This window comes from Staurois parvus, unplaced genomic scaffold, assembly GCF_062004578.1.
Source record: "Staurois parvus isolate SC_StPar_1 unplaced genomic scaffold, SC_StPar_1.0 ptg000025l, whole genome shotgun sequence".
Taxonomy (NCBI): domain Eukaryota; kingdom Metazoa; phylum Chordata; class Amphibia; order Anura; family Ranidae; genus Staurois; species Staurois parvus.
In genome coordinates, this window is record NW_028317821.1 from 13,899,596 (window position 1) to 13,916,076 (window position 16,481).

At 38.9% G+C, this 16,481-nt stretch overlaps 1 protein-coding gene across 1 annotated transcript in view; it reads left to right on the plus strand.

Annotated features, from left to right (window-relative positions):
• CFAP54 (cilia and flagella associated protein 54) overlaps positions 1–16,481 on the plus strand; it is a 527,562-nt gene that overhangs the window by 406,358 nt on the left and 104,723 nt on the right. The window contains exons 55-56 of the mRNA XM_089651915.1: positions 3,771–3,928; positions 14,592–14,765. Of these exons, the coding sequence (XP_089508041.1) occupies positions 3,771–3,928; positions 14,592–14,765 (332 nt within the window). The remainder of the gene's footprint in view (positions 1–3,770; positions 3,929–14,591; positions 14,766–16,481) is intronic.

Here is a 16,481-nt window from a genome sequence, read left to right on the forward strand (position 1 = left end):
TAAACACTTCTAGAACCCTCAGTCTCCAGAGGCCAGCAATGCTATATGTACTCTGTTCACCCTCATCCTGTTCAGGATGCAGAAGTAGAATCTCCTTTCTTTGAGGATAATATGGAGAAATGTATTGAGAACCCAAATTTTCTAGCAGAGGCTACAGAGGATTTTCCCTGCCCTGCATTTTAAGAGGTACAAGCCGAGGCTTCACATTAAATGATCTCTGCAATGGACACACTACTTGATGCGGTGACACTAGTCTTTGCTTAACAGTATCTGATGCTTCACAGCCTAACCTAATGGTTACTAAAAACTAGTCAAAGCTATCCCTGGCTTGGTGGATTTCCAATCCTGCCCTAGAATCGGGAAGGAATTTCCTTTGCATACCTGGAAGGTAGTAGCAATGGATACCAGAATTACAGGCTGGGGGGGATTTTACAGTCCCCTGACATTCCAGGTGACTTAGTCCCCTTGGGAGTGGAAACTTCCCACCAATATTCTGGAGCGAGAGCTATTAGATTGCCTTTAGAACACTGGATCTCCCTTCTGCAAGGTCACGCAGTCAGGGTACATTCAGACAATGCCTGCTACTCTCATGAATGGAAACTCACACTCTAGCTGTCTGGGCCATCCATATCCCTGGTTTAGGCAACAGGCAGGTGTACTTTCTAAGCCACCAATGCCTAGACCTGGGGGATTGGTCTCTGCAGCTAGAGATCTTTTAGAATCTTTGTCAAAGTTTTGGGAAAACCAGATAATAACATCCTCATCTTCTAGCAGTGATGTTACAGCCTTTGCAGTGGATGCTGTGGTGATTCCTTGACTCAGTTTAAGCTGGTTTATGGCTTCTTTCCAATGAAAATCTGCCCTTGACTGCTACACAAGATAGAGGAGGAAAAGGTTACAGAGGAAAGGGTTACACCAAATTTTCCCAGAAGAACCGTAAATACAGACATACTCAGACGTCTGGTGGACAATTCTTGGCCTCTTCCAGATAAGACTTACTGGCCCAAGGCCCCTATTACATCCTGCTTTGCATGTGCTGGTTTTAAAAGCATGGCTGTTATAACCCAAGTCCTAAAGGTACTCAGAAGGAGAAAAACTAACTTCCGAAAAATTTACTATTACAAATAGAAGGATTGCTTTGCCAATCACTAATATTTTGGCCGGTCTTGGCCGTCTGATCTTTAGTACCCTCAAGAAACAGGTTTTTGCTCTATCCATTTTATTCCAGATACCATTTGCCTCACAATCCCTCGTAAAGACTTTTCCTCAGGAAGTTTCTCTTATAAATTTCCCAATTCGACCTCCTGTGGCACCCTCCAATCCAAACGTGGTGTACTTCTGTACTTCAGAGACCTCCCTTTGAACAAATTAGAGATATTCTGTTGGAAGACCTCACTTGTAAGGTTGCCTTCATGATAACCATCACATCTGTTAGGTGTGCTTCGAAGTTGGCAGTAGTTTCCTGTAAAGAACAATTTCTTGTTTTAAGCAAGGACAATGTGGTTTTGAGATCAAAACTTCCCTTTGTACCCAAGGTGGTCTCTTCTTTCCACCTCAGTGAGGACATTGTTCTTCCTTCTTTTGTTTCCTGCTCCAAAACATGACAAGGAAAGCACCCCACATTTCCTAAATATGATCAGGGCCTGTTTCAAACCCAAAGCTTCTATCATAAGAGAGGGCATCCTGCTTTCATTTCACCAATGCTAGGTGGAGCAGACAACTCATTTCCAGGACATTCATCCTTAGGAACGTAGTTAAATCTCTCCCTATCAGAACCCATTTCACCAGGGCTGTTGGTGTCTCTTGGGCAGTTAAGCATTAAGCACCTGCTGCCAGGTGGATGTTCAGGCCTCAGTTGATGTGAGCTTCGACTGCAAGGTGTTCCAAGCTGTGTTTTTATGTTTTAGGTTATTTAAACCTTGTTTTCTTTTGTGGGCTTGTTGGCAGTTCTATTTGCTATGTTGTTATCCACCCCTCAGACCATGTGACATACATGAGTATGTCACATGGTCTAACAAGACTCCTGTTCACTGAGCTGGTGCATTTTGTGGGCGGCCCTTGCAAGTTTTTTTTGCCAGTGTCCAATTCCCTGAAGGTAGCTGCATTTAACCCATGGTCTAAAAATTCAAGTCCTATACTGAAATTCAAGATAGGTAATTTACAGGTAAGTAAAAATTCTTATTTTTCTAGTTTTCACAACAATGTGAAGTCATATGGTCATGTTGTGGTCTGTATTTAAGATCTTCCAGACCTAGTTGGCTGGTGTCTTCTGGTGTTGAGGATTAGAATGGTTTGTCATTGTTTTGTGGGGGAACATGAGCAATGCATTGTATTTATGGGAATCATTGGTAGACCTTGATGAATCCCAAACTGAGAAGAATGCTCCACTAGTGGTGCACATCACATGCTGTGGGTGGTACACTGAATCTTGGAAGGTAGTGTGGATGGTACTGTTAGGGAAACATGGTAACGGGGAAGGGAACAGGATGCAGAAATATCCTGCTGTTTTGCTTGCGTCTCTATTAAGGTTACTTTGTGGTAAAGGCCAAGGAAGCAATTTAAACTCTGTAATGTACTAATGTGTCTTTACTAAACAACAATACTGTACATACAACTGCAAGATACACAATTCATAGCATACAAAGTATTACAAAATATGCCTACAACGTACACAAACTAGCTATCTTTTCTAGCAAATAAGCATGTACAATGTATGTGATAGTTATAAGTTTACTAATCAGCTACTTAATTTGGGTTTCCTTGTGATAGAATCTTCTAATGGCTCCTTGCTTCTCCTTGTCTATCACTACTGCTTCCTCCTTTGTCTCTAGAACTACTGTTTCTTCCCCCCAAGTCCTCAGAACAACTGTTGCTTATTTGTTCTTTGAGCACATGGCTTGTTCAAAGTCCTTTCCCCTCCCCTTACTTCCTGTAAAACATTTTCTGCCCTGGGTTTCACAAACTAGTCCACCGGGTTCGTTAGCATATCAGTAGAGGAGGCATAGCTTCAGAAAACAGCACATGGTTTTAAATTGAACAATTCACATATATCTATGCTATAAAATTCACCAAAAATAGCCATACCATCATGCCTGCTTAAATTGTAACTGACTTGTGAGTAGTGCAAAAATCATAAGTCATTTGTAGACATGACAGTAAATGACACAAATTTGAAAACACTGCATTTACTGTTACAAATATCCCCTTACAGCATAAGAAACATATGTCAAACAATGCTGGCTGTGAATACAGACAACTACATTTCTATATTTTTTTTCTTCCCCTCATCTCCAGGCTTGTTACCTGGAATTCTCATAATTTTCCTTTTTTTATCAATATCCCTCTGGAAATAAATTCCTCAGAGCTAGCATACGATTCAGTGGCAGATGTTCACATTTATGTCGCTTTCTGATTCCACACATGATCTATATTAGGTTCTCTCTTTCTAAGTATGCCTTGCTTTGACAAGCCTACTAGAGAGTAGGACATTTTGTACATGTGCTGCAATTAGTAATATATAATGGGGAACTGCACCTTCATTCCACAGGAGTATTCTTTTTACTTGCGCAACTAGATTGCTGCTTGGTGTTTTCTGACTGGTTATTTGCTGAATGATCAAATTTAACCTCCTCTCTCCTCTTCTATGCTTGACAGTTCTGTGCCATTAATGTTACACTTTACTGACAGTATCTGAGTGTACTGACAGATGTATTGTTTTCAAAACAAGATTGCTGTTATGGGAAAATAACATTTTTATTCATCTGTTCTAGACCAGGACATGCTTGATGGCTCAGCTCTAATAACTGAGGGCATTGTAGAGTCGGAAACACTCAATGACTATGAGATGCAGGCTCAGTTCATGCTACAAGCAGCTTTCCTTGATATTCAAGAGAGGCATCCCAAACAAGGTGTTCAGCTTCTTCTACAGGTCCAGTCTCTAATACTTTATACCTCTTATTATATTATTTTATGAAAACTAGCATGTATTTGTTTACCAAATCTATAGATTATGAAATATAATATTTCTCTGATATGATTTGATTAACCTTAATGAGAGTTCTTTGACCAAGAGTGAAAGTTTTAACACAACAACCAAAATTTATTAGTGAATAGTAAGGAGGTCTAAACTAACATACCACAATCTATCTATTTTACAATAAGAAAAAGGAAAAGAGAAACAAAATTTAAACCAATGAATTATAGAATATAATACTCATACCCTAAACCCACAAACAGCAAGAAAGACAACACATACGACAAGCATGTATACATATAAAGTGCCAGAGAGATGTCCTGATATTTACCAATGGTGTAGCATGGGGGCCCCCAGGATTGTTGGATCTTCTCTCCTGTCTTCCCCCAAAATCTACCCTGATATACACCTATCTCTCATAGACTTGCATGGGTCCATCCTGATTGGTAGAACTATCTAATCCATCTCCCATATCTGACGCATCTCATCCAGGATTGGACAATTTCCCCATCCCATATCGCTTGCATAACTCAGCCCCTTCCCAGAGCCTTCCCTTTTGATGATAAAATTACATATGTCAGGTCATGGCACCGAGGCGTCTGTGTTGAGGCTCTCTTATTAAAATTCCCTCCATTATTGAGTGTTTGGAGGAAACCTTAGTTAGGTAAGGTCATAACCTGGGAAAACTGTGCATTCTGGACAGATAGCCATCCCCATTGCATATCTAAAGAGAGGGTACTTTGAAATGGCCCTCATACAAACAAATAGATTTAAATGGGCTGGTCTAGATAGTTATGTTGGCCCCATAAAGTCTGAGATAAGGTAGTTAATTTAGTGGTTGTCCCTTCTCGCATAATAGAGCATTCCATGTGGCACGCACATGTTTAGCACATTAAACATTCCTCCAATACAAAGCTATCTAGTAGATTAATTACTAAAACTATGTACTGTACACCTATATCAAACCAAGCTCTGATATTTCTAACTTTGTAACTTGGCTAACCTATAGTTATAAAAATATCAATTTACAGTTGCTGATGAAGATTATACATAAACCCCTCATAAGTCAATCTATTGTACTCTTAGTGAAATGTATTAGTATTTAAAGTATAACTAAAAGCAAAAGATTTTTTTTTGTTTTGGGTACAGTGGAGATGGATTAGAACACCTGTTTTTATTGCTGTCTGTTCTCCAGCTTTTGAGATTCACCCTTTCTGTTTGTCCTGTTTTCCTATATTTTGGGTTGTCACCAGAACAGGTATAAAAGGGACATCTTCCTATGAGGACACAAGTTCTGGTGGAGGTAGTGGAGGGATTCTCTCACAATTCTTGTTTTGGCTATGCGATGGGAAGTAAATGAGAATCTCCCCAATGGGGGACAAAGACTGAGCTGTCACAGACAACTCACTGTGTGGGCTACAGATCAGTAGCCAGCAGAGCAGGCTTCCAATCATGTAATCACTGTAACAGTAATACTTTCTGTCCCCGGGTGTTATGAACTGTTTAAAGGGAGACCAGGGTGGCAGGAACGGGTTAAGATCTGCAAATAGGAAATATTAGATATAAATATTTAATACTTACCATTTTTCACCAGCAAAAGACTCCAGAGTCTTCAAAAAGTTGGTTTACTGCTGTGCTGTGAACAGCCTGTGATATAGACCTGGATATCAGAATATCATATTACACACAGCACTCAGATTACACACACGATCAGAGAAAGAACATACCTCTCTCCCTCAGTGCTGTCAGAGATGGTGCCCATGTGGATATTCAATCTGAAGAAAGAGTAACATGTAAGGTTTGGCTGTTAAATGTCTATTTGTATAACTACTTGCTGACTGCCCGTCTGCCCACAATCTACTGCGGACGGGTGGCCTGCACAGGCAAAGCGACCTACTCATATGTTACTGCCTGCTTCTAGCGCATGCCCCCCCGGCACTTGCCTATCAGCAGGCGCAATGATTCATGGCTAGGACCTGCTGCTGATAGGCTGTGTCCAATCACAGCTCAGATCTCTGTGTTGACAGTCAATAGATGGTGCCCATGTGGATATTCAATCTGAAGAAAGAGTAACATGTAAGGTTTGGCTGTTAAATGTCTATTTGTATAACTACTTGCTGACTGCCCGTCTGCCCACAATCTACTGCGGACGGGTGGCCTGCACAGGCAAAGCGACCTACTCATATGTTACTGCCTGCTTCTAGCGCATGCCCCCCCGGCACTTGCCTATCAGCAGGCGCAATGATTCATGGCTAGGACCTGCTGCTGATAGGCTGTGTCCAATCACAGCTCAGATCTCTGTGTTGACAGTCAATACAGAGCTCTGTACAGAGGGAACAGTCTCTCTGTTTCTCATCTCTGCAAAGCAGAGATTATTAGTAAAAAGCAGTACACTTTACACATAGTAAACATAGTCAGGCACACACTTAACCCCTTGATTGCCCTAGATGTTAACCCCTTCCCAACCAGTGTAATTAGTACAGTGACAGTGAATAGTAATATCACAAATCACTGTATTAATGTCACTGGTAATTTCAGTGGCAGTTAGTTAGTTCCCCCAGCATCAGTTCAGATTGCCCGCCACACTATTGCAGTCCCATTATAAGTCACTGATCACTGTCAAAATCCAGTATATATACCATAGTTTGTAGGCGCTATAACTTTCAGGCAAACCAATCAATATACACTTATTGGGATTTTTTTTTTCAAAGATATGTAGCAGAACACATTTTGGCCAAAACTTATGAAGAAATTTCATTTTAAAAAGAAATTTGTTGGATATGTTTTATAGCAGAAAGAAAAAATATAGTTTTTTTCCAAAATGTGTGGAAAAAAGATTTAAATTTCATTTGTGTAGAGTGTTGCATGACTGTGCAATTACCAGTTAAAGTAGCACAGTGTTAAATAGCAAAAAATTACCTAGTCATGAAGGGGGTAGAATCTTCAGAATTCCTTAAAAGGATAATACAGATTTGATACAGATATTGAACAATAAATAAATACAAAGATAATAAACATTTGTAAACTTTCAAAAGGTAAAAAAATTACCCCAAATCATTCTAGTTTCCCTCTGAGCTAATAAAATAAATCTTCCGTAGTAGTACTATACTGCAAGCACCAACCATGCTGACATACTGTATGTAGACATATGTATGAGATCTGTATATAGTTAAAGCTTACCAAGCCTGATTAACTTTTTAGTGGAATTATTGGCAATGCAGCACCAAGGTGTCCAAGGTAGAATGCATGTTAGCCACAGTGAACACATCACTTAAGCCCCAGAAGGCCCCCCCCCCCCCCCCCGCCTAACCAGGCCATTTTATTGCTATTTGGCACTGCACTATTTCAACTATTTCAATTTCATGCAACGCTGTACCCAAACAAAATGCATGTCCTTTTTATCACGCAAATAGAACTTTCTTATGGTGGTATTTGATCACCACTGGGTTTTTTATTTGTTGTCATATAAACAAAAAAATACCAAAAATTTTAAAAAGAAATGATTTTCTGCTTTCTGGTATAAAAAAATATCCAATAAACTCAAATGTAGTCATAAATTTAGGCCAAAATGTATTCTGCTGCATGTCTTTGGTAAAAAAAAAAAATCCTAATACGTGCATATGAATTGGTTTGTGTGAAAGTTATAGCGTCTACAAACTTTGGTATATATCTCATTACACATCATACTATCTGACTTTTGCAATGTTTGCGGGTTACTTATGCCATTGTAAGCAGAGCAGCAATAAAAATCTCCCTGAGGAAGCCATAAGACAAAACCTGAGTTGGGAACACTGAGGTGATATGTCTCTTTACCATACATGTATTGTGAGTATTATAAAGAAAAAAACCCTTCCTGCCCCCACCCCCCTCTTTTTTATTTGTCTTCTTCTTTCCATCCCTTCTCCCCTGCTACTTTTCATGTCTCTATTCTATTCTCTTCTTTTTATTTCTAGTGGAAAACTCAGACAGGCAGGCCTACTGCAGCTGCTACTGACAATGGGGCTGCTGAGACACCTTTGCTAATCATACTTCATTTTGAAATCAACTCCATATCATTGGATTCAGTTGTTCCAATCACCTGCATGGCCACAGGTGTAAAAAATATCAAGAACCTAGGCATGCAGACTGCTTCTACAAACATTTGTGAAGGAATCGCATGCAGGAGCTCATTGCATTAAAGTGTGGTACCTTGATAGGTTGCAATCTGTGCAATAAGTCCATCCGTGTAATTTCCTTGCTATTAAATAATCCACGGTCAACTGTTAAGTGGTATTATAACAAAGTGGAAGAAACTGGAAACAACAGCAACTCAGCCATGAAGTGGTAGGCAACGTAAAATGACAGTGCAGGGTCAGCGCATGCTGAGTGCGCAGTGCACAGCGTCAATAGCTAAAGACCTGCAAACTTTGTGTGGCCTTCAGATTAGCACAACAGTGCGTAGAGAGCTTAATTGAATGGGTTTCCATGGCCGAGCAGCTGCATCCAAGTCTTACATCACCAAAGCAAAAGCGTTGGATGCAGTGGTGTAAAGCATACCGCAACTGGACTCTAGAGCAGTGGAGATGTGTTTTCTGGAGTGACAAATCATGCTTCACTGTCTGGCAATCTGATGGACCTGACTGGGTTTGGCAGTTGCCAGGAGAACGGTATTTGCCTGACTGCATTGTGCCAAGTGTAAAGTTTGGTGGAAGGAGGGGATTATGTTGTGGAGTTGTTTTTCAGGGGTTGGGCTTGGCCCCTTAGTTCTAGTGAAGGGAACTCTTCAGCATAGCAGACATTTTGGACAATTTCATGCTGCCAACTTTGTGGGAACAGTTTGGGGATGGCCCCTTCCTGCACACCAGTGTACAATTCAAGGTTCATAAAGACATGGATGAGCGAGTTTGGGGTGGAGGAACTTGACTGGCCTGCACAGAGTCCTGACCTCAACCCGACAGAACACCTTTGGGATGAATTAGAGCGGAGACTGCAAGCCAGTCCTTCTCGTGTGACATCAGTGCCTGACCACAGATATGCTTCTAGAAGAATGATCAAACATTCCCATAGACACACTCCTAAACCTTCCGGACAGCCATCCCAGAAGAGTTGAAGCTGTTATAGCTGCAAAGGGTGGGCAAACTCATTATTGAACCCTTTGGCCTAAGACTGGGATGCCATTAAAGTTCATGTGCACGTAAAGGCAGGCGTCCCAATACTTTTGGCAATATAGTGTATTTCTTGGTGATACAATAGTTATAAGTGTGGGGGGACACATTGTTTTAGGCACAGAACAGGCCCAAAATAGCAAATATGGCTGCTGCTCTGATCTGTCTGAAACCAGCAAACATGGAAAGATGCACATGAGCAGGATAATAAACAAAACAGTATAAAGGCGATCTTTACTTTACTTTTTAATCTAGTCAGGAACAAACAAACTAACCAATCTATTCAAGCTACTCTGTTTAAAAACAGTGGTTTTAATTTCCTTCATTTGAATTTGAATGAATACCACATTATTTATTTAGTTAGATAAATGTGGTCCCTCACTCTAAACTATATGAGTTTTCCAACTATAGGAACATACAGTATACACTGTGTGTGTATTTATATATATATATATATATATATATATACAGTGCTCAGCATAAATGAGTACACTCCTTTTGAAAAGTAAGATTTTAATCAATATCTCAATGAACACAAGAACAATTTCTGACTTTTTTAGAACATTTGTTTAGCTCATTACTTAAAAGTAAGATTAAATAATGTAACTTAGATTACAAAATCTTCAGTCTTACTCAAATTAGTTGATGCAAAATTGAATACACCCCCCCAAAAAACTACTACTTCTAGTATTTTGTATGACCCCCATGATTTGTAAGGACAGCACAAAGTCTTCTAGACATAGAATGAACAAGTTGGCAACATATTACATGTATCTTTTTCCATCCTTCAAGAACGACCTCTTGTGAGCCTGGATGGAGAGTGATGCTCAACTTGTCTCTTCAGAATTCCCAATAGGTGTTCAATTGGGTTCAGATCAGGAGACATACTAGGCCAGTGAATCACTTTCACCCTGTTCTTATTCAGAAATGCAACAGTGGCCTTAGATGTGTGTTTTGGATCATTATCATGTTGGAAAAGTTCAAGACGACCAAGGGCATGGAATGATGGTAGCATCTTCTCTAGAGCAGTATATCTGTGAATTCATTATACCATCAATGAAATGCAGCTCCCTGACACCAACAGCACTCATGCAGCCCACAGAGAGACACTGCCACCACCATGTTTCACTGTAGGCACCATGCATTTTTCTTTGTACTCCTTACCTTTGTGACGCCATACAGTTTTGAAGTCATCCGTTCCAAAAACATTTATCTTGGTCTCATCATTCCAGAGTACAGAGTCCCAGTAGTCTTCTTTTTCAGCATGGGCCCTGGCAAATTCTAGGCAGGCTTTTTTGTGCAAGGGCTTTAGAAGAGGCCTCTTTCGTGGGCGACACCCATGCATGCCATTTCCCTGCAGTGTATGTCCTATTGTGTCAAGGAAACAATCACCCTAGTTTGGCTTTGTACTTCTTTCGCTAACTGTAGTGAACTTGCATGGCAATTTTCTTCAACCCGTCTCATCAGAAGATGCTCCTGTCAAGGTGTTAATTTCCGTGGACAGCCTGGATGTCTCTTTGAGATGGGTATAGTTCCATCTTTGTTAAATTTTTGTATCACTTTTGCTACAGTATTCTGACTGATAAGTACAGTTTTGCTGATCTTCTTGTAGTCTTCACCTTTATTGTGTAAAGAAATTATTTTCTTTCCCAGGCCTTGCGACATTTCTCTTCCATTTAGTGCCATTGCTGACAGCATGAAATGGGAAGGGGTTTTCTTTGTTAAGTAATGCCCTTTTATATTCAACTGTCTGCTGGACACCTGTTTAATGAATAATTAAACATAATTAATAATAATTAAACTAACCTGTAATTGAATTCTTGTTAAATAGGATTTTGTTGTATAAAATTTAGCTTTGCTCCTAAGGCTTTCATTGGGGTGTATATATTTTTGCAACATGATCTTGAATGAATGTTAGGAAAAATACCACCGGACATCACAAAGGCAAATTTTAAACTCATTCTTCAAGTCACCACTGCGGCCAAGCAGGTTATCGCGAAGTCATGGAAATCTCCCTCACTGAGTATGACTGCAGTTATGATTAGGGTCACTCAGGCGATGATCCACGCAAAAATAAAAGCCACTATCTTAGATTCCATCCCCAAGTTTAAAAAGATTTGGAATCCCTGGGTAGAGCATTTCCTCCCATCCAATTTTGACGACTCCCTTCTCAACCCGTAATTTATTCCTTTCCTCTTTACTGGAACCATCCCTTGCTGATATTGCGGTTATCTGGCTATTTTCCTTCTCCCCTTTCCTTGGAGCTGTACGCCCTACTCCATCCTTCCTCCCCTCCCCCCCCCTTCTTGTTAGGCCTTAATCGATAGTTGATGTTCACTCATGTTAGTGCTGCCTGACCCTGTATTAATGGGAACTCTTATCGTTCATCTACTGCACACCTCCAATATCCCATATGGTTACTTATAACTTGTCTTGTTTTACATTAAAGCAATAAAATATTTGAACAAGATTGTTAGGAAAAAAATTTTTTTGTGTGCAAATTAACAAATCTTGTTTGCAATGAATGGCCTGCATTTGTGGGAGTAGTCTGTAGTATAGCCCATTGCCGCCCGGCCAATAGCCAGATGGCGGCCGGGCGAACAGCTCGTCCCTCCGGGTGGACGCCATATGGCGTCCTTTCCGGAGTGCGCATTGTGCATGCCCGCAGGGCCGCGCTGCGATCTGTCACTGGCCGTATACCTTGGACATGGTTGATGACAGATCTGTGTACCGGCCCTGTTGCCAGTACCATGTGTCACATGACAGCTGTATACAATGGATGGCTTCCTTTCATGCCATCCATTGTATACAAGTGTGTCTAGCTGTGAATGGTCACAGCGATCACATGCACAAGCTGGGCCAATCACAGCCCAGCTGTGTCATGTGATTAGCCTTGGCCAAATCACAACCAATCACAAAAAAATAAACCCTGAATGAATTGATTTAATTCAGGTAAATGCTTGCTTATAGCTAAGTAATTCATTGCTATAAGCAAATTGTGCAAAAAAAAAAATACTGATCACTTCCCCAAAGTAGTACAATGTTACTATGGTAATAAAAAAATGTAAAAAAAAAAATTATCAATTTTTTTTTTTTTACTGTCACCAGTCAGTGTCCCTGATCACCGCCATGCCAGTTATATGATGATGCTCTACTGCACTGGTGACAGTATATAAATTTTTTTTAAATTTCTTAATTTTCTGAAAAATTATGACAAAAAAATGACAACTTCAAAAAACTCGCCACTACACTGCATCTGCAGCATTTATTCCTGTCAATGTATTGGATGAATCTACATTTCAACAAGAACATCAGCCTATGTTTCCCTTTTGCTTCATTTCTTATGAAATAGCGTCAACAGGTTGGGCAAAAAAAAACCAGTGCAAACTGCAATCTTTGTCTGCATCACTTTTATAATGTTTCAGAATATTTTGCCATTGTAATTTCAATGCAGAAACATCAAAATACCTGTAATTTTATGTTGTTGCAGGCCTGTTTAAATGTATGAAAATTATCATTTTGTATTCACACATCAATACAAGTTAAAAAAAGAAACACAGTGTCCCAGTTTTCTCAAATAATAAAACACCAAAATCCACAACTAGAGAGGTAGATACAGTAATCCTTGAAAAAGTTTTATACATGGCAAACTATATTAGCATTGACTTTGATATAAGTATCTTAGTTTCTCATACTAAAGAAAAGAGAACTATGCAGGCTTTGTTTTGCTGTGTATTAGATCTCATGATTGATAGATCATCTTGTTCTCTTGCTAATGCTAGGCAGATGTTTATTAACTATTTTTTGCAAATTCAAATTTTAACTTGATCAAAATAGACTTGTGTAGTCACTGTCTGAACAGTTAAATCATAAAATTCATTAAATATGCAAACAAAAAAAAAGAGACTGCACAACCAACATCCTTTTGAGTGTATAGCAACTAATAAATCATCAGCAGAAACATATCATCATAACATACCTCACCATATCAATGTATGTACATATGAATGTAAATCAACAAAACCTCCATGAATCAGGTTAATTAAAATGTAACCAATACACACCCGGCCAATAGCCAAAAGGCAGCCGGAAAAATGTATTGGATTGCCAAATGGCGTACACCCACACATGCGCACTTTTCGCGCTTGCAGAGCCGCGGCCGATGACAGATCTGAGTATCGGCCCCGTTGCCTGTACCATGTGACTTGCTGTGACCAATCACAGCAGGTCACATGACAGTTGTATACAATGGATGGCTTCATTCATGCCATCCATTATATACTACTGCCTAGCTGTGAATGGTCACAGCTAATCACATGCAAATGTCATGTGATTAGCTGTGGCCAAATCACAGCGAAGCACAAAAAAAAACCAAAAAAAAAAACCCCTGAATGAATCGATGTCATTCAGGTAAATGCTTGCTTATAGCAAAGTAATTCTTTGCTATAAGCAAATTGTGTAAAAAAAAAAAAAAATACCGATCACTTCCCCAAAGTAGTACAATGTTACTATGCCCAAAATATACTGACCATGACCTTTGACCCTAACCTTGAACCAAACACTAACCCTGGCACTGACCTAGATCAAACTTTGATCTACTTATTTTTTGTTTATTTTTTATTGTATTTATTATTATTATTTTACACAGTGTTGTTTATTTTTCTCTCTGCAAGCAGAGAGAGAGAGATACAATGATTTTTTCCTCTCCATTTACAGAGAAACACAGGGGCGAACTTCACAGTGACTGATCATTGCGATAGCCAATCAGAGGCCATCACAGCAATCAGGTTCTGGGTCCTGATCATTAGCATGGGACCCGGGGCTCCCGGTGAGACCCCAGTCTCTGTGCTGGTTGCGCACTATGTGGTGTGCTCCTAGCACAAAGACACATACGCATGATTGCTCATGATTTATTAGTTGGTATTCACTCAAAAGGATTGTGGCTACACTTCACTGTAATTCTTTTGCATATTTATTTTGATGCATGTGGGAACACATATTAGTGCTCGCATCAAGTAGGGGATATATATATATATATATATATATATATATATATATATATATAGTTTTGTTGTGGTTTAAATATATTGGTTGTACAAAGAATCATTCAGATAACATCATAAAATGCATTAATAACTATTTTAATGAATTGGTAAAGAATTGGTGTCTTTTCTCTTACCTGCCTTAAACTTGTATTTAGTAATATTTAAAAAAAAATATTTCCAGATTTTGGTAAACCATTTTTATTATGCTATTTTGTTTATTTTTAGTTTGGACAAATGGGTCTGCCCCACCAACACAGGTCAAGTGGCAGTAGGCTAATACCTATAACAGTGGTTTATGCTGGAAGGAAGATTGCTTGTCGCTATTCTGTGAATGAATGTTCATAGGTTTATCATCATGTAGACTATAAATGCCACAAGTTCATTATATGGATGTCCTAAATATAAAACCTGTTTTATCTGTTTGAACAGAGTATAATTCACTTGCTTCAAGAAAAGTGGTTCATTTCTCCCATGGCACAGATAACCCTTGCTCAGAGTTTGATTCTTTCAGCTGACTTAATGGAAAATAATGAGGATCAGCAATTGGTTTGGTCAAAGCAGTTAAACATTTTCACTTCAGTTCACAAACTTATCAACAAACAAGTAAGTGTATTAGTGTGATGCTCCTTGTATTACAAATGTTCAACAGGCTCTCTTACAAAAAGATAGTTTCTGAATGTACTTTATTACATTACCAAATGAAAATTTAGAAGGAAGACACAAATGAATAACAATTCACATCAATCTATATAGAAATTAATGCAACAGTCAAACAACCACCAAACAACTACTAAAGTTTGGTAGGTTTTTATAGGGCTTGATAACTTCTGTTTACTTAAAATAAAGAATCCAGAAATAATCTTTTTTTCCCATTTACTTTAATAGGCTAAATCATCAGTTTACTCTCCACTTACAATGAATGCAATGTAAACATGTAAGCTTGTTTTTCAAAAAACATGCTTTGGTGTGCAAAATGTTCTCCAATAAAAGTGTCTGGGTACATTACCCATAATAAATTGGAAAGATGTACATGGTTGTATATATCATGATAATGTGCAGTAGTCTGGCCATGTATGGAAAGAACACAATTGCAACAGATAAGCTCCAATGCTAAGGCATCAGTCTAATGGTTTGAAACATTTCCTGGAAGGTCTCATTGTTCTATACTTATTAGACAGAAATAAGTGGATTGTATATTTACTACCTTATGGGGAGCTCCTCCAACATTTATTAGAAACAATTTCTAATGGAACATGACCAAGTCTCATCTTTATCATATCTGTGATGATAATGAGGAACACCAAAACTAATAAAATACCAGGCACCCTTACGATTCTAAAATTCTCCCTTCAGTGACCAAATAATTCAGATTTCCTAGTAAAATTCAGAGATGTCCAAATAAAACCACCATGAAACCCAAAATCAAAAATTTTACATTTTGTTGTTTACCAATCTTTAAATGTGGTGGCCGTATTAGTTGGGTTTTTTTTTAGGTATTTTATCTATTATTTTCACCTGATCTGGCCAGCAACACTCTCTGTCCTAGATTGTCTCTAGTCTGGATGGAGGAGCAATGGAGACACCTTTGGATAGCAGCATTGTCAATAAGGGAATAGGGTAGTGTTAGATGCATCTGATTTAGATGGATTTGGCTAAGGAATTAAAGCCGAACCCTAGCTAAAACTTTTTAGGCAGTTATTTAGACCAACATTTTAGGCCAGTAAGAAAAAAAAAACAGTGGTTTTTTTTTCTTATTGGGATAAAGGATTTATATAAATGAATAGATACTAACCATTGTAAGTACCCCTGTCCATGGTAAATGGTTTGTCTCAACTCTCTAGCTGCCACCTTTGCTGGACAACTTGGTCTAGTAAAGGAAGTTGAAAAATATCTTAACAGGGAATAATAACAGGAAAAGGAAAAAGGAAACAAAGCCTAACAATAAAAAAACTAATGCAGTCACCACATCTAAGACTAGGTAAGTTGCAGTATAGTACATGTTTTGGCTTAGGATTTAATATCACTAAGTTGAATAAACAACATTTAGCAAGCATGTAAGCTCCAAAAGACTGCAAATCAAGCCTTTGTAATTGAAGGTCGTAATTTCCATTAGACAGTGCTGGCTGATGGCTATTTACGAGTTATGTTAAAACATACCCTGGTCTGCTAGTTTGTAAATGGCTAATTGGATGTTGTTACTCCATAAGTTGTCATCTAGCAAGCCAGAACGTTTAGCCGTTGTAAATATCATTAAGATAGAGCCTGGAAAACCAGTTACCTTTTAATGAGCCGATCATATGATCCATTATAAGAGGCCTG